The 23,931-nt window shown below is 40.3% G+C and overlaps 1 protein-coding gene across 1 annotated transcript in view; it reads right to left on the minus strand.

The window, feature by feature from the left end:
* Positions 1–10,560: 10,560 nt before the first annotated feature.
* Positions 10,561–23,931, minus strand: part of BCHE (butyrylcholinesterase) — a 45,548-nt gene continuing 32,177 nt past the window's right edge. The window contains exons 3-4 of the mRNA XM_066325695.1: positions 17,997–18,163; positions 10,561–10,802 (exon numbers count right to left, since the gene is read on the minus strand). Of these exons, the coding sequence (XP_066181792.1) occupies positions 10,681–10,802; positions 17,997–18,163 (289 nt within the window). The 3' untranslated portion in view covers positions 10,561–10,680. The remainder of the gene's footprint in view (positions 10,803–17,996; positions 18,164–23,931) is intronic.

Consider the following 23,931-nt stretch of genomic DNA (forward strand, 5'->3'; position numbering starts at 1 on the left):
AGGAAGCAGTAAAAAGTTTTCTTTCATGTGTAAAACAAGGTTCACTTTTTCGGTAGATTTTAAGAAATCGGTTTAATAAAAACTAAGGCAATTAGGAGACAAAAAACCAAAGTATGGCCAGCTGGGTGACTTGGCATCCAACTTGCTATTTCAGAGGCCTTCTGTAAATACTCTTTCTATTGCAGCAGTTTTGGTTTTTTTTTTACAAACTAGTTTTTACATTCCAGGAACTGTTTAGCATGGCTCTTCCTTGGATCCACCTTTTTAGACCATGTGTGTTTCTTGGCTGTGTCTCCATTATCACCTCCAGCTTGGGCCTTGGTCCATACTTTCTTCAGATGCTGATAGTTGGTAAATCAATAGCAGGGTCTTCTTTACATCTTCACTGGGTGTTATCTTGACTAAACAGACAGTTTAAGCAATTACTATATCAACTACTACCACTATGCCTGATTGTCTTTACTAACAGCAGAAACACAAACTTGTATCTTTACTACAGCGTTATTAATCATACAGGGCACATTTTGGAAGAGCCAACTTCATAAAATACACTTGTAACACTGCCTCAAGGAGGTGGAGGAGAAGGAGAACTGCGGTGTCAGCACCTCTGTGGCAGTGTCTGGGAGGTGCCATCCATCAGGACTGAGCTCCTCCTGAGGCTCTGGATCACTCCACGCCTCAGCAGCAGCCAAAATCCCTGACTGGGGGAACATAAAGTGAAGCCAGGCGGAGCAGCCCCAATCCCCCAAACAGCACCTGAGAAATTCCCATAACTCAAACAGAAAACAATCAGCTGAGCTCTGGATTCTGATGCAGGGGAAAAAAAAAAAAAATCTCACACCTTCATTGCCCACCACAACTCATTCCTTTGTGTTTTATTTTACAAATCCTCCATTACCTGCCTCGGCTGCGCCCAAACGGCCTCGTGTATTCCACCAAGTGTTTCCAGGCTGATCCTGTACTGACAATTGAACAATCAGATTACCCGGGAGCTGTTAAGTGCCTCGTGATGCGAGCAAGTGTGAGCTGTTTAAGAACTAATGTGAAAAATGGCAAATTATGTGCTACCGGGCGAGGTCTGAAAGGGGAAAAAAAGGAGGAATAAGTCAATATGATTAGACAGGACTATATTCAATAAGCACAATTTTGGTTGGAAATTGAGCAAGAAGGATTTTACTCTTTTGCAGTTTTTCCTTTGGATTATAGAACATACCTCTGCTCTGCAAGACAACGTTTTTGCTTTTCCTCTCCTCACGTTTATAAGAATAATCAGATTGAAAAGAACTGGATGCACAGAAATGAGAACTTCTTGGGTTTTTGACGATGCGGATATTAAAATGGATTCTCTATTTTAATATCTGCACAGATTATTTATACAAGAAGTGCCCAATCAATCATTTTCCAAGCAGAAAAGCTGTCAAAAAGACAAATCCTGCATTAATGATCGTTCTTTGGCAGCTCTGCACAGGTTTCTCTGGAATGAGAAGTTGTTGAGTTCATTTGAGTGGACACAGCTCAAAGCCATTACTTTAAGCAGCTGGTAACTTTGGCCAAAGGACTAAGTGAGCATTTGCACAGAAAAAGCTGAATAAAATTAACTGCAATGTCTGTGGTTGGCTGCATTTTATTGATGGGGATTTACCAAGTCCTCAGTTCTGAACTGAATCTGTGGTCAAAAATGTAAATATTAACAGAAGAATTCCCACATCACCAACTGAGGCACTGGAGGTTTAAATGAGAGTGTCCTTCTGCACAAACTCTGGAGAAACCCAACAGTGTCAGAGTGGTCCTGGTAGAAAAAATGACTGGAATTCTTATGGGATATCCTGGTCACAATAAATTCATTAAATCCAGCTTTTAAACACTGAGGTTCTGTTCCAGCTGCCAAACTTTGGCTCCCCAGTCCCAAAAATGTCCCTTCCATAGCAGCAACATTTCTGGTTTTTGTACAAGTAAAGAGCTCGAGTTTATCTCCCTAAAATTCTTCCACTCTAGAATTTATTTGGGTTGCACTGAAAGTCTGAATCTGGCTTAGAAAGGAGTGGGAAATTGGCAATTCAGAATATTCAGTAACTTGTGGGTCATGTGTTCATAAAATGAGAAAAGCTTTATATCAGAAAATACTTATTTATAACATTTTTACAAAATACAGCAGAAACTGTGTTTTTAATAGTCCCTCCAGCATGGAAATACAATCAATGTTTAATATTGGGAAAAAAAATATCCAAATGTTTATGGTATTAAAGATGAAGTCAAAAGAATTTACCAGACTTCTCATTTCCATTGAAGTTTAACTCAATGACAAATTATTAAGATGTTCTCATGAAGCCCAAAGGATTGCAAGGAAAATGTAAAAAACACTTTTAATTACAGCCTTTTGTACCATTATCTATATATTTACAGAAGCAGCTATACCCTAGAGAAAGATGGCAAGTGTTTGTATGAAGGAAGGTGAAGGAGGTCACAAAAATTGCACATTCTGTGGAAAATGGGGAATGTGGGCACTGTAATTAATGGATCAAATTGCCAGGGAATTGTAGAGAGGATCAGAGGGTAAAAAGATAATTAGCAGATCAAAGGGGAAGGAGGCAAGTGCTGAAATAAAGTGGTGGTAATAGAAACAGCTAAAGAGGAATTATTGACCAATAATTGTATTGCTTTGGGCAACGTCTGTTTGATAGAGCTGTTATTAAGGAGGCTTTTAATGCACTAATCTGTTTTTATAAAAGTGGAGTTATGAGTGTCAAATGCCATGAATTCACTGCAGAGCTCTGACTGTAACCTGGTTTTTGGGAGTTTGTAACCAATGCCAGTGGGAAAGGAAAGGAATTCAGGCTGCAGGGGTTGGACAAGTGGCCGAGGGATCTTCCTTTAAATGGAGAAATAACACAGAGTGGGATTTTCAGGGATTTGGGCATTTTTCTTGAATCAAAAGCAATTTCAGAGTTTATTCTGCAGCGAGGGAAATGTTGGGTTAAAGCCTCCACTGCTCTAAGTCTTATTCCTTTCCCTGCAGGCTGAGTTTTGTCTGAGATCCCTCTTTGCACTCTGGACTGACAAATCCCAGGCTTGGGAGCTCCTGGAGAGGCTTGTTGTCAAGACCCCTCTCTGGAAAGGAATTTTTGGAGGTGTTGGTCTTAATATTTGAAATAATTCTTACTTTGAGTCTGGGTAAGGATGGGAACTGCCACAGTGGATCAGATTTATGGGACAAGGACAAAAATCTGTCGAGAGCCTCAGTGAGCAGAGGATCCTCAGGTGGGCTGCAGACCCTGCCAGTTTTTCCAAGGATGGGCAGAGGAAAAAATTGGGTTCTGCTTCTGTTTTTCAGAGCCCATTTACTCACAAATCACAACAGCACGGGATATGTAAAGGAAATGGCATTTGTAGTTAGCACCTGATGGATTTTCCTCTGCAAAGAAGAGCAGATAAAACACAATTTTGTTCACATCTTTTGTCTCCCATTTGGCTCATCCTTAAGAGAAATCTGTGGGGAAAATGCACGGTCTGAGGGGTGGAATTTTCCTTGTTAAATAGTAAATACCTCCCAGATCATGAAGTGATAGGGAAGATTGAAAATGTCACTCAAAGGAGCTCTTGTGCTTCTGCTGAAGGCAATGACAAAACTTTAATTAAAGTCACCCAATGATCAAGAAGTGGGAGTCCTGTCTCATTCCCAGAGACAGATGGATACAGAAGTTTTGTGGAATGGAGGCAGCAGTGAGTGTTTGTGGGTAAAATTGTGATTTTTGGTTTGTAATAATCATTTTTGCAACTCAGAATTCTACTTGCAGTGAGAGCTCCAGGGTCAAGATCTTTTTAAGAGCAGTGATGGGGAAAATTCTAATTGTGCTCCTCACTGTAGCACTGAAAATGAGACATGAAATGGGTTGAAGGTCTAGGTAAAAATATGCTGAAAAATAAAATAGGAGCTATTTCTTTTTTTTTCTGCAGTCATAACTCTTAATTAAAAATAAAAGAATTTAAATCTATTTCCTTTAGGTCATGAAAAATGAGGCATGGTTTGGGTTATTTAATGACTGATGTAACTTCTGCTAACAGTACCTATAAAATTTATATCCCTGTAATTAGTGAGTGAGACAAGTTTAATATTTCAGAAGTATCCCTTTGGATGTGTAATTTAAGCTGGTTCTCACAGCCCTGAATCAGGTCCTTTGAATTACTTTCTAAACAATTCTGGATAAATGATCAGTCCCATCTTTTGTTGCTTTTTCTGGGTTAACACCCTAATTTTCTCACATGTGAGATGATAAAATCAGATCAGTATTAAAATGCAGCTGAAATGTAACTATTTTGTAAGAAAAAGGTGCTGCACAGGCTGTGCTGGAGAGAGGCTGATGAGGTGATTAAACATCCTGCAAGCAGGAATTTCATCTGGAAGATTGAGAGCTGTGACGAGAACTCCTCTTTGCCTACATACTTTTATTGCTTCTCACCCTAACTGAGGGCTTATAAAGAGTTTATAAATTAAAATATATATATATATATATATAAAAAATTAACCCCAGCACTCCCAGACTTACACCTTGCACACATGGTGGATAAAACATTAACTCCTGCAACCAGGGCATTTATTGAAATGGAACAGAGTTGGAAAGATCAGGGGCTGGTGTTCTTCTCCAGGCAAATACATGGATGTGGAAGGAGTAGATGGATAATTCGCAATACAACGATGATTTAGTACAATAATAATTTTCTGGCTAGATCCAGAGCCCTGTAAAAAAAAAAAAGCCAGGGTTTTCAAAAAGTGATACATGTAATAACCAAATTCAGGAAATCCCAAAAAAACCCCAGCATCCACAGCCTCTGGAAGTGTCCTCAAGGGAGGGAACTTTTATCATTGTTCACTTTGTGTAGAAGAGCCTGTGCAGGAATCAAAGTTCATTTTTTCTCCTGTTTCTCCCCAAACCAGCACGTGTCTAAACCCTCCCCAGCGCTGCACATGCCTGGAAGCCTTAGTTAATCTCACCTGCAATCCAATTAAAAGCCTCTTAAAACTTTGCACCTGCACTAATTGCAGATTCACATCACTGCTTTGCAGTCATTAAGTCCACGAGTTAAAGTTTTGATGAGTGCAGCTAATCTGGTTTATCAACAAAGTGCTGCGAGGTTCCCGTGCTAAACCAGGATAATCAGCAGGGGTCAGGCAGGAATTATCTTGTCTCGCCAAGCATTTCAAAAACGGCTAATTATGTTTGTTCACGAAAGTTGGACCTAAAAACAACCCAAATCCGAGGGAAAAGCTTTGGAACTTTTCACTGCGAGTAACTCGTTTGGCTGAGGTGTTGATTTATATCAGGAGGTTCGTGTGAGGGTTTTATTCTTCGGCAAAAACCAGGATACAGGGGTTGTGTTTTCAAAGAGCAGCAGATGAAATTACATCTCCATGCTGCTGATAAAGGCTGGGAGGCAGCTGCTGCTGGACCTGTAATTCTCTAGATATCTGTGCTGGATTTATATTTCTCTGGATATCTGTGCTGGACCTGTAATTCTCTGGATATCTGAGTGCATGGATTTATATTCCCTAAGGAACATACCATGTGGTCCTCCCACCTCCCAGAGCCAAGGTTGCCAAATTCCTGCTGTAGTTCCCAAAGCTGCAGCATCCAAACAGTCTAAAATTCTATATTTTACAAGATTTTTTTTGTTTAAGAAGTTTCTTTATGCTCACCCACTTAGAGCTGTAGGTGACAATAAATAAAAACAGAGCGTGGAGAAAGAGAGAAATATCTGTAATTCAGCCAGGAACTTGTTTTTTGGTTGAGGTTTTCTTTGGCTTTTTTGTTTTGGTGGGGGGTTTTTTTGGGTTTTTTTGGTGTTTTTTTTTTTTTTTTTTTGTTTTTTTTTAATTTTTGTTTTTGTTTTTTTTTTTTTGGTATTTTTTTTGTTTTTTTTTTGGGTTTTGTTGTTGGTTTGTTTGTTTTGTGGGGTTTGTTTTGTTTTGTTTTTCTTTTGGTTGTTTTTATTTTTTCTTTTTTCCTAAAGGATTCTTGCTCCCAGTTCCCCCAGAGTAAATGAGCACACCTGTAGCACGTGGAACAGATGGAGCAGTCATGGCAAGCACCTCCAGCTGCACAGATCTGTTTGTTACACAGGTGCTGGGTTCAGGCTCTGCCTGGCCAAGGGTACTGGGGCTTTGGCAAATGCCCAGAATTCCAGGGGCTGGAGGAGAAAAGACAGGGAGAAAGGAGTCAGCTGGCAGCAGCATCTTCCAGAGCAGCCCCCAAGCCTGAGCCAAACCTGCCCAATCCATTCCTCACCCCGTGCTCTGAATCGCTGTCAGATTCCTAAACTTATTTGGCACTTCAGGGGGAGGGATTTTTGGCTGGAGCTGTTGGAACAGAGGCACTGGGATACTCAGTGCCTCAGTGGATGGTGTTAAACCCTTCCATGGTTGGTCATTCTGGGGCAGATGCTCTTGTGTGATGTCCTCTTTTAATTCTTTCCCCCTTATTCCTTTGAGCTCTTTTCGCACCTTATTTTTTATCACTCTCATTTTCTCCCACACTTGCTACCACACCTTGCTTGGGGTTTTTCCATTTCTCCTCATGGATGTTTCTCCCTTCCTTCCTTCTTTCCTTCCTTCTTTCCTTCCTTCTTTCCTTCCTTCTTTCCTTCCTTCTTTCCTTCCTTCTTTCCTTCCTTCTTTCCTTCCTTCTTTCCTTCCTTCTTTCCTTCCTTCTTTCCTTCCTTCTTTCCTTCCTTCTTTCCTTCCTTCTTTCCTTCCCTTTCCTCCTTATTTGTTTCTAGTGTTTTTTTTTTGTTTGTTTTCCTTCTTTTCTTGGTTTTCTTACCCCTCCTTGGTAGTTTTTTTGGGGGGAGAGGGGATGTTTCTGTTAATTTTGCTGGGGTTTTTTGGGGGGGGCGTAGCTTTTTATTTGGTTGATTTGGTGTGGGTTTTGTTCCGTTTTCTAATTTTTATTTTTCCTTCCTTCTTCATTTTTTTTTCCTCTCCTTATTTATTTTCCTCTCCTTTTCTGTTTTTTTTCTTTTTATTTTTCTTTTTTTTTTTTTTCTTTTCTTCCTTGGGAGCGTGTTTATTTTCTCCCTTGCACAATTTCCCCCTCTAGCTGAGGAGGACAGTGACAGTGTCAGGGGCAGGGACAGCCCAGGCTGCTTTCTGCTCCCTGGACACGCTGCAGGTGTAACTCAAGCAGGGTGACGTTTGTCGTGTCCCTCTAAATAGCTCTGCTGATGGTGCAGAGCTGGTGCTGAGCCAGGAGAAATGATAAAACATAATCAAGCCCCAGAAGAACGAGGCTGTGATGTTGATAGAGACAAATTTATATCCCTCCTCTGTCCGTGTTACGTTCAGGTCGATCCATTTGGTATTTGTGTGTTGTAGAAGCCAAACCACCTGGAAATGATCTGCTGGAAATCAGTTTTATAAACTAATTTTCTCTCCAGAACTCTAATTCAAATAATAATTTTTCTGTTAAAAACACCTAAAAAACCCAAAATAACAACTTAAATTCCTTCTGTTGAAAAGACACCTTTCCAGCCGTGAGGGGGGATGAGCTGTCTCTTCAGGAAGATTTAACTGGGTGCATAAATCCATGTGTTTATAGAGCAGAAATCCCTGCTGTATAAATAGACTGAGCCTCCACTGACCAAAGAAGGCCAAAGCCCAGCTTCCACTCCAAGAGAAATTTCCCTTTTTTAGTGAGGTAACACTGCAGTGAGGGCCAAGGTTTGGGATGGTGAGGCCTGAACTTTCAGTACAAAAAATCCAATCTCTGAGGGGGTACAAGTTATGAGGGTGACATCTGCAGTTGGGAGGAAACCTGGAAATTTTGTGAGGGTCTAAATTGTGTTAGAGACAATTTTGGGCTCTGTTGAAAGCCAGAAATATTTAGCATTGGTTGGTCCAGGCTTGGGTGAGGTACCATGAAACATCTCAACTCTTTCTGAGTTTGATGCTCCAGCAGGAGAACAGATTGGATTTCACACAAATAATCCTTCACTTTACTTATCGAACAAAAATTTCTTCAGACAAAACATTTAAAATGTGAAAAAAAAAAAAATAAAAAAAAAAAAAAGAAAAGTGGATTTAATTGCTGGGAAATGTCTGACTTCAGTCCTCCAATGCCAGCATCTAAAATAAGTGTGAAATATCTGTCATTAAACCTGAGAGATTACAAACCCAATGACAATTGGTTTAATGCCAACGTTTTTGTTGGCACTGCAGTTGATTTTGTTCTGATCTTTCATCGGCTCTGTGACTAAATTCAGAATTCTTGCGTTGAGTATCAAGGATGGTAAGAAAGAATCAACACATTTTCTCAGGTTTCGCAGAGAAACCTGTGTTTCTTGGCTCTCAGGAGCAAAAATAAAACATCAATTAACAACATTCCATCTTCAGGGAGGTCTGGGTGGGATATCCTTCTAATATATAATCATTTTCAGCAATCACAGTCTTTTTTTTTTCACTTTTCATTACCCTAACCATTTACATCTAAGTTCTTCAGGCTTTCCTTGTTGTTTTTTTTTTTGCAGATATGAGCAATGAATGACTACGTGATGTATTGATTTCATTTGAATGATAAATGGAGATATTATTTCCCAGAAGGTGAATAAATACAAAGCTAGCAAGTCACACCAAGAAAATCAGTAAAACCTTCAAAAAGTGGTTTAACCTTTGTTTTACTCGAACAAAAACCACCTCTGCAACCAAGTATTTTATCAACACCTTCACCACTTTTCCATAGGTTATTTTACCTTTTAATTGGCTCAGATATTTTCCCCCCATTGATTAGGCTGATCAGACAGATGGATAAGGAAATATTGCTGTGAAGAGGACGGCTAAAGAAATAAAAGCTGCTTTGATGGTGCTGTCAAGGCTCACAGTGCAGAGCAACACCCAACGCACTTCTGAAGAACAGCACAAAAATCAAATGAGGAGTGCCAGAACTGCTCAGGGATGGACAAAAATTCTGTGTTTATTTTCAGTCCCATGGTTAGCCTGAGGAATATTTGATAAATACTATGCTAATCTATGTGATGGGCTAATTGCCTGTGGTATAAAGATGTAGTGCCACATAAAGAGGGCTTTTGGATCCCAGGTAATTTTAAGTTTTCATCAGCATCTTCCAAACTGATCAGAATTTTTTTTTCTCTGTGTGGGTTTGCAGCCTCTGGAAATCCTGTGTTAAAAGGTGTTTTTCCTTAATGTAGTCAGGGAAAATAATAATTGTGTTCTCTTAGAAATAACTGGAAAGATGATAAGCCATCTTCTCTTGCAGAATTCGGCCTTCCTGTATAAATAAATCCTTTCAGTGCAGGGATCCTGTGTGGTCAAACTGATTGCCAGGAAGAGAACACTCTCAGTTCATTATCTGGAGTTCTTCAGCTCAATCCAAGGAGGCATTTTGCAATCACCAGCACAGAAAATAGATGCACTGAGATGCTATTGCATTTACAGAAAGCTTCAGGATAATTCATTTACGAGATGGCTTGTTGCTCTTACATACTACTTACATTCATCAAATCCTTGGCATTTATTCTTCCCAGTTGGGCCAGTGAAAAGCAACCAATTAAGGTGGTGTTCAGGCAGAAAAAATTCCAGCTCCATCCAGAAGCAGGGAAGTAGGAAGTAGGTTTCTTTAGAAGTTTTAATAGGCTCAGCTCGAGCAGGTGGAAAGGAGTGTGGGAGATGCCAGCTGCCAGGGCAAAGAGCCCTTTGGGTCCTTCCCACCGAGGTCACAATGTCCCTCTGCAAGGATCCCCTTCCCAGCCTTCTGTCCTGCACATTTCTGGCCAGGCCCCTCTCTCCTGGGAGTTTTGGGGGCTGGGGATCTGCTGGAAACAGAGACTGCACCTCCTCTGCAGGTGTAAAAACCTGCCCCTGGTGTTCCAGGAAACGTGGGGTGTCCCTCAACCAGGAGGCAACTGAGTGGACAAAAAAAAATCATAATTGGAGCTTGCCTCCATAGGGATGGAACTTGCCTCCATTTTTCCAGGGAGCTGGAAAGGTGTGAATTCATTGTTTGATAATTCTTTACTCTTTGAAGAAGGAGGGTTGTGGGAAAGGCGTTGGGTTTTCCATCTTATTTCACTGTAGCACTTGGTTTAGACTCTCCTACCGTGGCTTTGTCCTACAGATCTGGCCAGAGAGAAGCTCTGATTCACACTTTTATGGCAGCCTTAAAACTTTTCGGTCTAACAAGACAATAATGCAAAGTTATTGTATCTTTATGTTTATGCCGATGAAATTATGTCTGAAACAAGGCTTGAGCAAGGTGGCGTTGCAGTTAGAGATTAAATCTGATTGTGTTCTGCATGGCAATGCTGTAAAACTGCTATTTCAGTTTAGGGAAAAAAAAAAAAGTCCATTTCCCTCTAACAGATTGCATTGTGTCTTTGAAGGGTGAATTTAAGCAGTGGTTATTTATAATAATATGTACATCATTAATCTCCAGCCTTTAATCTCTACAGTCCTACTTAACCCAGGGAAGCTTCAAAGGGTGAGGGTGCCTGATATTATTTTTTTATTGAGAGAGGAGGTAAGATATAAATGAAAGATCTGAAATCCAAACTGGATCTGTAACATTTTCCTTTTAATCTGCATAAGATATTTAATGCTGGACACGTTGGGGAGCTACCTGGATATTTGCCTGATGAACAGTTCTAGGGACAAACTGGAAAGAGTAAACATATTAATTAGAGACTGCACAGCTCCTTCTTGCTGGTGTAATCATTAAATTGATTTTTCCAGTCTGACATGTAATTGTTCCAGCGATGGAATCCTGCTTTCCACTCTCGTTCTGCTTCATCAATATTTCCTGTAAAACATGAGATGGGTTACATTAATCTAAATTTGAATCTCTTTGTATGCTAATTGGAAAATAATTTTGATTATCAATGTCATCTGCTCCAAATACATTATGGAATGGTCTTTTCTTCTTTTCTTAAAACCTGGAATGACTGAAAATTCAGTGATTAGCATTTTGTCTTTACATCAGAAAGGAAAGAGTCCAAAGATATCATTCTGGCAGGGTAATAAATATACTTTGGATTTTTTAAATATATATATTTAATATGCATTTTTTATAATTCTTCTGTCCATCAAAATAATAATTTTAAAGCTACTTTTTTTCTTTTTTAAATCCTCAAAATATTCCTTTGATTCAATTTACTCTGCATTGAAACCCACACACTGTGAAGACTAAATGATGCAAAATGACACAGATGCTTGTAAAGATAAGGTGAAATCACAGCTTTGTTCAAGGCAACAACAGGATTTCCATTGTTTTAATGGATTTCAATGGATGTCCAGGATCTCGACCTCCCATGGAATAAATACCCAAATTTAAATCACAAAGGGCACAGGTTTGGAGAAGGATATTGCCAAATGTGCACTATGTCAACATGAAACCATCTTCTCTTTTCTGTTTCATCCCCACCTTTAAAGCATTTTCCCAGTAATCCTGAGTCCCAAGGAAGTATTTAGTACCAAATTTGTTAGAAGCAAGGGAGCAGAGAGCGAGGATGAGAAGAGTCATAAAAACACAGCATTTCATAGGGTTCCCAGAGTATTTTATGGACAGGGAGCCCTTTCTGCAGTCCCAAAAGGTGATTAACACCGTGGAGAAAGGCAGTGGCCTTGCAGGAACATCCCAGGCACCACCAAAAAAAGGTGAATAACAGTCACTGATGCTCATCATTTTGTATCTGCTGCAGACTTCAGGATAAAGTTCAGAAGCCATTGATGGCCCGTGAATGCTTTATTCATTCTGGCCCCAGCTGTGGTGCTGGGTTTTTCCCTTCCAGAAAAGCTTGGTGATGGTGTTCCTGAGGTAACAGCTCCGTGGTTTCTTTCTGCTCCTTTGGCTTTTATGTTCTTCTGCTGCAGCAGAGCCTCGGCCCTGTCCCTCCATAAATACACCCCTTCCCCCTTTTTTACGACCTGCCAGAGCTCCAAGTGTAACTGGTGAAGTGAAAATGAAATACTTCTGTGTTTTACACATGGCTAGAGAAAATATTTCGGCAGAGAGAGCTCGCTGATTCCAAGATTTAGCTTGGAGAAGCATCCAGTAATTTGGTCGCTTATCTGCAGTTTAGCTCGACGTTTCCAAACCTTTTTGGTCTGGAAATCCAGATGGCAATTTAATGAGACTTTGAAATGAGATTTACTTCTTGGTTCCAGTGAGACCAGAAATAAAACCAAGATGCTTTTTCTCCGGGAAGTCTTGTACTTTTACATGCAGTCAAACAGAAAAGTGTGAAGAACAAATATGGGGAAAAACGTCAATAAATTAACCACATCCTTCGCCCTCTGCTCAAAGCTGTAAATAAGCTTGGTTACAACAGAGACCAAGGGGAAGTTCAGATACTTTTAAATTATTTTTCTGCAGGCCACAACTGCCATTAACTCAGAGATGATTTGGAAGTGCTGGTAACAATAAAATCTCATTTTCATTGCTAAGCTATGCAGAGAGAACTCAGAAACATGGGGACAAAACATGCACAACATTCTGCTCTCCTGACTCTAAGAACTCTCCTTTGCACATATTTAATTTAAAGATGTAGTCAGGGTCTCAGGCAAAGCCAAATGTTTCACATTAAGTCAAATGGATTGGTAATTTAGTGTATGAAGCAATAGCAGTATTATTTGGAGAAAACTGCTTGAACTGTGTTTCTCATTTCGTTCTTGATTTTGGATGTCCACTTTTATTTATTCAGTCAGAACCTCCACTTATGAATTAAAAAGGAAACTCAAAAGCCTCTCTTCTTTAATTATTCAGGTGTAGAGGTGTTTAAAGTCTGCCCAAAGACACTGGAATATCTCTACCTTAGACACATCCTGAATTAAAAGTCACTGTTTTGGACATAAATTATGGGCGTTTTTAAAGATTATGGTGAACAAGTGAGTCAGCTAGAGAGAGTAGACATCAAAAAAACTCAGAGGAGCCACCATTATGAATCTAAAAGACAAAAGGGGGACGGAAAACACTGAAATAAGAACTTGGATTCCCATTTGTTTGCTTTACCCCCCCAGTGATAAGATCCAAATTGAAGTCACAAGTCAATGCATCCCATTATCACCAACATCATCAATCTCTGGGAGGCAACCACCCATGACCTAGAACTGAGCTGACAGCTGGGAGGCAGAGGAGGATCAGAGAGTCCAGGCTGACCAATAATTACAGCTCAGAGCACTGGGTGCCTGCAGAGCCACGGAACAGTGAGAACAGGGAATTATCTATAAGCCACTGGGGCAATTCCCAAACTTTACCTTTTTTTTTTTTTTTTTTTACGTTAGCCCCCTGCAAAGCCCAGTGAGGCTGACAAGGAGAAAAGGGCAGATTCTGTAGGCAATGAATCAGTGCTCTGAGAGGTTCCAGTTTAGCAGATCAAAATTATAAAAAGGGATTTTTATTTTTTTGATTCTTCCTTCAGCTGGAATTTCCTCTCATTCCATCTATCCCTTGCTTTAATGGTATTACAGCAAAGTTAAATTTATCACCATCCCATCCTTTGTACTGCTGGATGTGCCAATAAAGTGCTAATCTTAATGTTAACACACACAAAAAAAAACATTTAGGATTGGGATAAAGGCCATATAGCTGTTAATTAATAAGGGATGAGAAGTTAGAATTAATTTTTCCATCCTCATCAGCTCATGATTGCAGGTACCTGCAAGTTTCTGGGTTTAATGGATGATATATGATAAATGTCACAGGTTTATGCTGTAGATTCTCATGGTGAGAATTCCTTCACAAATGTCCAGAAAGGGGGAAACAAATATCTGTATTGATTGAATATTCTTTAATCACACTCTCTGTATATCAAAGTTTTGTTAGCCACTGCAGTATTTTCATTTTCACACATGTTTCTAAGGACTACAAAATCCTTTCTTTGCTTTTTTTTTTTTTTTTTTTAGTTCTTCTCAAAGTCAGCAGAGCTCTCTGGGAGATGAATTATTCTAAGAGCTGTTATCTTCCCAATGAGATGGAATGAAATGCTGAAAAGAAATCAAATGGTTTAGGTACAGAAACTTATTGCTCACAGGTGCAATGAGTAAAGTCTTTGTTGGGAGATGTGGTAATGTTGGTGAGGTTTCTCGTGATTAATTCACATTTCTTCACATATCCAACTCTCTGGAAATTTAATTTAATTCTGATAGTAAATTTTCTATTTAGTCAAATTATTTATTATTCTTATCACCCTGAGTATTTATCTCTGCAGAATCCAGATACTGATTGGAGTATCACAACAAATACAATAATTTTTTATAATTTTTATAATTTTATAATTATAATTATATAATTATAAATTTATAATTATTAAATAACAAATAATTTTTCTTTGCTCATTGGTCAAGAGGTTGGACATTTCTCTGCCTCCACATTAAAATAACCCATCTTCTTAGGGTTGTTTTAAAAAGTAATGTATTTAAATGACCAAGCTCGATTCCTTCACAGATGATACATGATGCAGCAATATCAAATAAAATAGAAAAATATGTATTAGGCACACTAAAAGAGTAATGGAAGGGTAAATGGAAAATTTGGCTGCCTGCAGTGTTCTACAATCAAGAGGAAACGGGCTCATGTAAATAGGAAAGGCTTTAGATGCATTAAAGGTTGTGTTGAGGAGGTAAACCCTGACACAGATGCTTTTATAATTAACATATGATTGCTCTAAAAGCTACTTAAAAGTCACTTACTGCTTACTGCCCCTCCAGTGTGATTCTCTCAGCAGCAGCCAGCAGAAACCTTCTGCTTTCCAAACGCAGTGGGAAATGCTGAGTGCTCCCAGCCTGTCCTGGGCTGGGCAGGGGGCAGGAAACAGGGAGGAAATCCATGTAGGAATTGTGTCTGAGTCCAGGTCTGGACACAAAACTACACATTCTGACTTGTAGAAGTCAGAACAACTCAAAATTACTCCAGAGGTATCAAGGCCATGTTTTATATGTGGCTGTTACTCTTGTCTTACTGTGCAAGCCGCATTTTTTTCCTTATTATTTTCCTACCCCACAACCATAATAATTTTTTTAAAAAAGATATCTGCTATGATTGCTTGAGGAAAATGTGAATTACCTCACAGTAAAGATATGTATTTCTCATATATTGAACTGCCTCAGGGAACTAGTCTTACCCAGCCTGTGATGGGAACAGGCTGGTTCAGATCCAGGACACATTTGGAGCTGGCCTTTAAAGGCTTTACAATCCTTCAGTGGGTGGCAAGGCTTGGGCTAGGAGTGGGTCAGGAATTAAGCAATGGGTTACCAAGAACATCGGGGGCAAATCCTGATCACTTGATGCTGAAAAACTGCAATTTCTGCAAAATAAGTTGTTTTGATTATCCTCTTTGGGTGCTACCTGACAGAATTCTACTTTGCCTGTCTGAGCCCTACTTGAACTTGTAACAATGAGAATATAAAAATTCCTTACTTGTTCTCTGTCATCTTACGTCACCTCATGTTAAAGAAACCTTTTTTTCCTAAGAATATTTCAATGAAAGGAGTAATAGAAATGAGACACCCTCAGAACAAGAGAAAATCTCTGCATTAATGGTGTGTCCTGTCCTTTGGGCATAAAAGGAGAGAGAAAATGCAAAATAATATTTCAGTGAGGAGAATTATTGCAATGTAAGCTCTTCTATCACGTTTGTACACAGGCTTCTAAAGGGTTTTCTGTCAGAATGGGATAATATTGTGCGGGGAACATAATGGAAACACTCTGTTTTTATTATTGCAATCTTTCAAGGACTGACAGATGATACAAGACCAGGCAGTGCCACTTGTTGACAACATTCCTCCCTCAGTTCTATATTTGGATCCAGACACGACGATTCTTCTCTTTTTGCTAAGAATACGCTCGTGAATTTCTTTTAATTAAATTATGTAAATTTATGTTGCGAATTACCGAACGCGGCACGGAGATGCTTTTCTGTCTGCTGGCAGATCCTGAGTGTTGCTTCATCATCCCTCAACCCCCCAGGACCAGGCAGAGGAGCTCTCCTCCCCTCCAGGATGTGCTGGTCTCTGCTGATCTGCTCCCTCCTGCTCCGACTCAAAGCAAAGCTCAGCCCATTTGTAGGATCCACATTTTTTTCCCCTAGGGTTTCCCAGACAGGTTAAAGGAATTTGTAAAGGGGTTCAGTTCTCCTGGCTCAGCACAGAGTTGTCAGGATCTCTGAAACCTCCCTGAAATCCACCCGTAATTGGGAATGCTGTGATTTTAAAAATCACACAGTAGGCTTCATAAATTATTCATTTTACCTACTGATTTCGCGTCTCTTGATTTAATTGAAAAACATCTGTTGAATTGAGAGGGGATAAAAGTTGAGCCATAATACAGTCACAGACTCAAATGAGGAAGGAATAAATTATTTCAGAAGGAATCATCTGTGCACCATGACAGTTTACATATTTTTAAGGCTTACGTGTTTTTTTAAGACAACTATTCAAACGGAGTCTTAAAGAAAGATTTTAAATTACTAATTAACATCTTAAAAGTGTATCTCATTTTTGAAACAAGACTTTCCCTCAGTCAAGCCGCAGAATGTGATTCCAGAGCTGCAAAATCACTTTGTAAAATCAATTCCTTTTGAAATCCAGAGCACAGAGGCTTCATCTGTTGCTGGGCTTTGGTAAAACAGTGCCATCGGTCTTCAAAGCATTTGGGTCTTCTGTGTTCACCTGACCTTAAAGTTTCTAACAATTATACTTTTCTTGGCAGTGAAATCTCATAAATCCATTGTGTACATGGGCAGGCACAAATCAGTTCTGTTTTCTCTAGGCAAATCCTGCAGCCTCTGGGGTTGTCAGCAGTGACACTCCAGAAATAAAACCCAGGGCTCTCACGTGAGCTGGAAACCAGAATCCCTCTTGGCAGTGCACTTCCTGTCCTCGGGGGATCAGTTACATAAAATAGAATCTCATAAATAATAGATATTATAAGCCAAATGTAACATCCTGTAACGCCCCACAGTTTATACAGAGCATCTAAAGCCTCCAGAGTTCCTGGTGCAAACTTTCCTTCAGCATTGATTTTCCTACTCCCTCCAGCAGCCAGGAACCCTGGTGGCTCCAAGGGGGTACCAAAGGACAGAGGTTTCAGCACTCAGTGTCTCACATTGTGGCTGCACTTTAATTTTGAGACAGAAAACATCCATATCACAAAGTGCTGGCCCTTGGTGTGTCCCCAGGATTTGTCCTGGTAAAAAATCGGGTGGTGACTGTTGGAACCCTGGGCACTAAAAATTTCAGCCTTTCTGTGCTCACAGGCACTGACCCCTGAGCAAACACTGCAGTGACCTGAGGCCATGGAAAAGGCTCCCAAAATTGAGTGACAGCCCTGGGATTGTGGGTGTGGGGTTTGGATAGAAGTGTGGGATATCACAGGGTGGGAAACTCAGAGTTTAAGGGTTTAGAATACAGTAATATATATAAAGCAAGATGGGGGTTTTAGGGCAGAGGCTGAGTCCTTCTTTTTCACCTTCTTCTTCATGGCTCTGGGTGGGATTTTGTAACTGGGTAGAAAAATCCTCATTGCGGGCCAGGGGTGGTTGGTTACTGGGTTAAAATTAAAAATAATCAGAGTGACATTTCATAATTGGACAATTTACCCTTAAAAAACCTTGTAGAGAGAGAGATGCAGCTCCATTTTTAGTTTATTATCTAGAAGTACCATAGAACTCACAGCTTGTGAGACTGTAATGTAGAAAAGAATTAATAAACATCTGAGTCTGGACAAGAAATACTCTCTGGAGCATTTAATCCTGACTCTGGCAAAAAGAAGATAAAAAAAGAAGAGGTGACCCAAAAGCCAGAGGCACAGGGCACATTCTGGGTTCCACCCTCAACACAGGATAGACAGTTTTATCCAACAGCAATTCAGATTTACCCAAATGAACATCCCAGTTACAAACAGGAATATAAAGATACGAACTCAATTATCACATTAACATCCAGAAAATGACCTTTGCATTAAAAGTTTATATTAAAACATCTAGGAAAAGACTGTTACCTGTCATTTCCATGACTTTGGGGAAAAAGTGTTTCCAGAATCGACACTGCTGAGCTCGGAGTTTTGTCAGAACCTCAGAAGTGTTGGTGCTCAGTGTCAGATATTTTTGGTCAGTACTAGTGAAGACTGGCCATCTTGTTCCATTAGTCAGGGTCCCATTTGGAGCTCTAAATGAGAAAAGAAACACTTCATTTAGAATGAGAAAACACCTCAGCACTCAATAAAGCATGATTTGGGTTTGTTTAATAGGTGTTCAGCTTAAGTGTGTTAGTTTGGAATGATAGATGTGTCCTTTTGGAAGTAACAGGGGAAAAAAGCCAGATAAATTTCATTTACCATCATTTGAAGAAAAAAAAAATCCCTTTTGAGGTGTTCTGGGTTCATCAAAGGGAAAAACTTAATAAATTATAATATTCAAGCAACTTTTTGAATCTGGAAAGTCTCACAGACGCTGTGAATTATTAGGGATGACTCTAGAACTAACCAGCCTGCCAGTCTGAGAGGTTGTGTGGTTTGTGTTTTAGTTTGAATGCCTTTGATCCCTTTAGATGGACAAGCAGATTGGAATAAATGACTGGGATAAACATGCAAGTAAAAGTAGAAATAATGTCCAAACTGGGATAAGATCTGTGTTGGAAGAGAGAACAATTATTCCTCATTACGAAGGAACAGTCATCCTGGAGGCGTGTTGAGTCCTGTTTGTGGAGGGCCAAATGGGAACACTCTGAAATCTTGTGGAAACTGGGAAGAGGTACAGAGGCCTTGACCCTTTATAAAACCAGCTCTGCATGTGAAAGGAGCACAGCTGTTGGTATTAAAAGAGTTGTGATAAATATTTATAATACAAGAGAATTCGTCAGGCTCTAAGGACAGGCAGCCAGATTTCACCTCCAGAAATGACAGTATCTGTATGAGGGGAAAAAAGTGGTATAAATGTGTAGGAGAACAACAAAATGGGGAGCATTACATCAGGGAACAAACAAAACAGAACATGAATTTTAGGAAAATAAGTATTTGCATTTCAAAGAGTCAAAGATCATCATTAACTCAGAAGAAGTAAAGAGTAGAAAGTAAACATTTTATTTCAGTGCAAGCACAAGGAGCCATTTTCTTTCCTGATATCAAGGAATCTGGGATTTAGGGCAGAGCAACAGAAACTGATGATTCTTGGTGGGATAAATTAACTCTGAGCTGAGTTCGTTTGGTTCTCTCTACTTTGGTTTTCACCAGGACTCTTCCTGGAAGGCAGAAGGCAAAGAGGAGTCTGGAGCCCATTTGGGTTCTGCTTCCCAAGAGAGGGAAGAAGGCAGGAGGTGTGGGTGGGAACATTCAGAGCACAAGATGCTGAAGCGATGCTGATCTCTCTCAGTTAATTCCAAATTAATCAAGTTTTAAGCCCATTTTTTTTGTGTTCTGTGGTCTTTGGCTTTGTTCTGCTTCAAGAACCAGTGTTGGAATAAGAGCTTCAGGCTGTCATTTCCTGAACTGCTCCCTTCTCCACCGATTTTTTTTCCTTGACTAATTCAGCTCTGATTAACCTACGGCACCTTTTTCAAGTGCACATTTACTTGTGGCTCCTGAGAATGATGACTTAAGCAGAGCTGACTTGCACTTCAGTTCAAGATCAGGACGCTAATGGTGCTGTCAGTATTCATTTAACAGCTTTTATGCTATGAAATAAATCATGACATCCCACATTATAATTTACAGGTGTGTGGGGGGATTACACAATGCCTCGATGGCTACAGATGTATTTTACTGAAAAAGGATTGAAAGAACTGTCAGGTGAACACAGCACTTTGAAGCCCATGAACCTGCTGATTATGACAATCTCTGCATTTCTAGGAAGTTTACTGTTCAAAGAAATGCCCAGTAATTTCCTTCTTAACTTTATTATTGAAAATTTCCCAAGTTTAAAAGCAGCTCCCAGCTGGAGCAAAAGGGAGATCACAGGAGTATAATTTGGAACGAGTTATGATTATAACCTCGTTGTTCCCTCACAATTACTGTTCATTCCTTCTTACTAATAACTTCATGATGAGAATTGCAGTGCCCAGAACAAGCTGAAAAATTCCCTGTTCTTTGCACCACATTCAAAGTCTAATAAAATTCATACAGAACAGTGAAATATGGTGGGAAAGCCTCCAGTGGGCAGACAGGAATCCAATACCCTGCACAAACCAGTCGCTGCCCATTTAGGTTTGGATGGACAATCTTTGGTGATCGATTATAGAAACTTGTTTGTACTGAAAAAGAAAGTTCCCTTTGCATGGAAACCTCCATTCTATCATCTTTTATCAATTCCTTAAACCTCTGCTCTTTCATCATCTGGTGCTGCTTAATCCTCTGTGCTTCAGTAATTCCAGTTTTGCCACTTCAGTGCCGGCTTTGGGGCCTGATGGTGTGTCCTGAAAAGGGTTTGGGCTGTGCATCTTCAGGACAGGCTTTTATTTTGTGACTTTATCTTGTCAAATCACCTTTCTCAAACAAGATTCATTCAGAGAAGGCCTGAGTTTTGTTTGGAGAAAATCATCAAACAGTATGGCTTGGGAAGGACCTCGGAAGATCCAACCTCCTGAAATGAGCAGGGACATCTTCAACTAGACCAGGAATATGAGCTCCACTGAACATCTTAGAAAAAATCTTTTTCCTTTTCTACCCTTTTTACCATTTGCAAGAGCAAGTCGTGAGGCAATGAAGAAATACAATTCTTTGAATTGCTGCCAGAAAAGAAATGCAAGACAGAAAAAGCAAAACAAAGCATAACAAAAAACCAAACCAAAACAAAAAAAACCAAACCAAACCAAAACACAGGCTCAAACCACCTGTGTTTGAACTCTGGTGTAAACAGAATTTGTCTCATTCCTGCAGCTATATTTTCTCTTTGCATGTGCCCTGAAATTATGGCCTGGCTTCTCTCTACTCTGGTAGTGGCACAGCAGCTCACTTATAGTAAATTGTTTTGTTAACAGATGTCTTTAAGTGGAAGTTTCTTGGTTGTACTTGTTACTTAGATCAGGTTCTTCCCCTTTGGTTTTTTCCATCCACAGTTGCCAATAACTTTTAGTTTTCAAGATTAATTTGTGTACAAAATTTGATATAGGCGTGAAGAGGGTTTTAGAAGAGCTTATTAACCAATCGTTTCTCTGTATTTAATATTTATCTTCAGCAACTTTAGAAAGAGAAAGTTAATTTCATTCAAATGGAAAATGCAACATGAACAGAGCTCTGTTAATCATAATAAACATACACACATTACCATTCTCATTAATATGATCAATATAGCTTGAGAAACAATACCAGCTCACTGCATTTTTATTAATATTCACACAGCATTACCTTTACAAATGGTTTATCACACAGATAGACAAAAAAATGTAATTCATCATCTGACTGGTTTTGGTAAACATTCAGGATACAAAGCACCTGGAAAAAAAAACTCCCTTTATTTTTGTGAGCAAGTTCTGACTAGCAGACTGAAAACTCATAGAGTGAATTCCAGCATTACCACAGAGGTTATTCTTTTGTAGCGTTAAGCTGTATTTTCAAGAAGTCCAGAATGGAAAATATTCTCTGCTAACCCTCCTGAAAACATGTTTAGGGTGCTTTAGGATTTACCTTTGTAAAACAAGTGTCCTACAGCCCAGCTTAGGCTGCCCCAAGCTTTCACCATGTTCCTGTTTAGCTGCTCTGTTTGCCACTTATGCTGTGTGTTTCTCCAGAGGACAGGAAAAACAATCCCAAATTTCAGTGCCCACTAGGATGAATGAAAGTTAATGATAATTCTGCTGCACCTTCTGGTTCCCCTGTGCTGGAGGAATTGAAATCCAGGGGACACCTGTCCCTCCCTGTGTGAGTGCATTGGCTTCACTCTGCTTGGAGCTGCTGATGCTCATTTCCAATTTGCCCCCTTCTCTTTTAAAAGCTGATTTCAAGGCAGGAGAGAGGGGATGTGAACCCCTTTTATTGGCTTTGGTGATCCCTGGTGGCTGTTGGGCAGCAGTGGCCATCAGCTGGTTTCCATGGGATGGCATTTTATGGAGTGTTACCTTGGGCACAAGAAAAGCAGGAGGGGATTGGCCTTGGAAGGAATGAAACTGCAAAAACTACCCCAACTCTTGCAGGTTTCCTGCATCTGCATTACAAAACCCCTGAGTTTTATGGGAACAGACAGGCCAGCATCAAATAGAAAGAACAACCTAAAAGTTTCACCCTAAGTGTAGCTCTGGGAGTAAGGGCTGCCTTTGCAGGTGTCTGATGGTTGGATGATCATACAAACAGATGAACCTTTTCTTCTTTTTCCCCCCTCACATTTTGGAATAAAAACATTTTGTTGTTTTTCCTTTTTCCCACTTGGACAGGAGGATGCTCCTAATTAGCAGGAATGCTGGTGAGGAGCTCCAGGCCCTGCTGTGCTGCCCCTGCTCCAGAGGGATGGGAATTGTTTGTGGCATTAGTCAGGCCAGCACAGCCAGAGGTCTCACATGATTCCTGACGGCCAGGACGGGTGACATTTATACCTAAGCTCATTTTCCAGCACACTGGCTGCCAGGTTAATCTCAATTTGGGGTGCTGGTGTGGTCCCTGGGGGGATGATGGAATGATCCAGCAGAAGGTTCTGCATGGATGGCACCACAGATGTGAGAAAATAGTGACCGGTTTCTGAAAATATAAGTAATTAAGCATTGCTCATATAATTGATTTTAATTACCATATAATAGGAAAAAACTTCTCATGTAGTTGTTCCTTAATAAGGCTCGAAACTCCTGATTTTGTGGCATTTGAGCCTTGCTGGGATTCCCACAGTAAGGAAGGAAAGGGCTCCTCTGATGAGCACTACGAGTCTGAGAGATGTGCAGGCTCGAATCCTTCAAAGTCCCTTTTTAATCAGCTGGTTCTGGGAAGTTCATTACGGCCTGCTGTGCTCAGTTCTCACTCCCAGATCACACACACGAGTCCATAATCCAGTGACTGCAAAGTGTCCCTGAGCCAGAGCGAAGGGAAACTGCTTTGCAAGTCCTAGCCTGGGTAAATATTATTCCTTCTGCTGATCCCTGAAGAAAGCAGCAGGATCCAGCTGGCAAAGTCCTTAACTGAGAGAAACTGGAGAAGAACCTTTGCAGCCAGGTTTGCTTACACCTTCACAGGCTAAATAAAGCTCAGGATATTCCTTCCAGATTCCAGCCTGGACACAGCAGCTGCCTGTTTAAATGCCTTTAACTATAAATTATCATGGGATGTGCTACTATGACCAATATCAGTTTCAGGAAATGAGGCAACAAGCTGTTAGTCCTTTTTATTTGGGTGTTATTTGGGTGTTATTCGTGCTATTTGTTATCATGTTTTTTGTCTCATGTTCTGCTCCAAAGGGCCTCATGGAGCACCCCTTGAGTTGAAACAATTCTTGCTCCTGCATGTCAGAAATTCCTGCTGAGTACAAGTCAGGCCTCCAGGTATTGGTCATAAATAATGGAGCATTCGAGACATTTAGCTGCAGGATGTTCTGCCTCAGCTCTTTGCTGAGCATTTAGGAGCTGGGTTCTTCCAACCCCTGGCTCCTGGACAGGAGAAATAATGAGTTTGAGCCAGAGTTGAAGAGCCCTTCAACCCCTGCCTGCGTTTCTGACCCTCTGAGCCTGCTGGATATGGGGCTCCTTCACTCTGAAACATTCCAGCCAAGTTTGGGGCTGCTTCAGGAACCCCAAACTCCACACAGAGCATGGATGAGATGGGATTTTATCTCATCACGGGGTCTGGAAATGTCCCACTGTCCTGTGTCAGGGTCACAGTGATGATTTCACCCCTTCTCCAGCACTCAGGTTCTGCTGTGAACATTCACATTTCATATTTACATCACTTTTGGACAGACAGGAGAGAGGCAGCACTGCAGCTTAGCCCTTCTTTATGCTGAAGGAACAATTTTACCTTTTTTTTT

This window comes from Sylvia atricapilla, chromosome 10 (genome assembly GCF_009819655.1).
Source record: "Sylvia atricapilla isolate bSylAtr1 chromosome 10, bSylAtr1.pri, whole genome shotgun sequence".
Classification (NCBI taxonomy): domain Eukaryota; kingdom Metazoa; phylum Chordata; class Aves; order Passeriformes; family Sylviidae; genus Sylvia; species Sylvia atricapilla.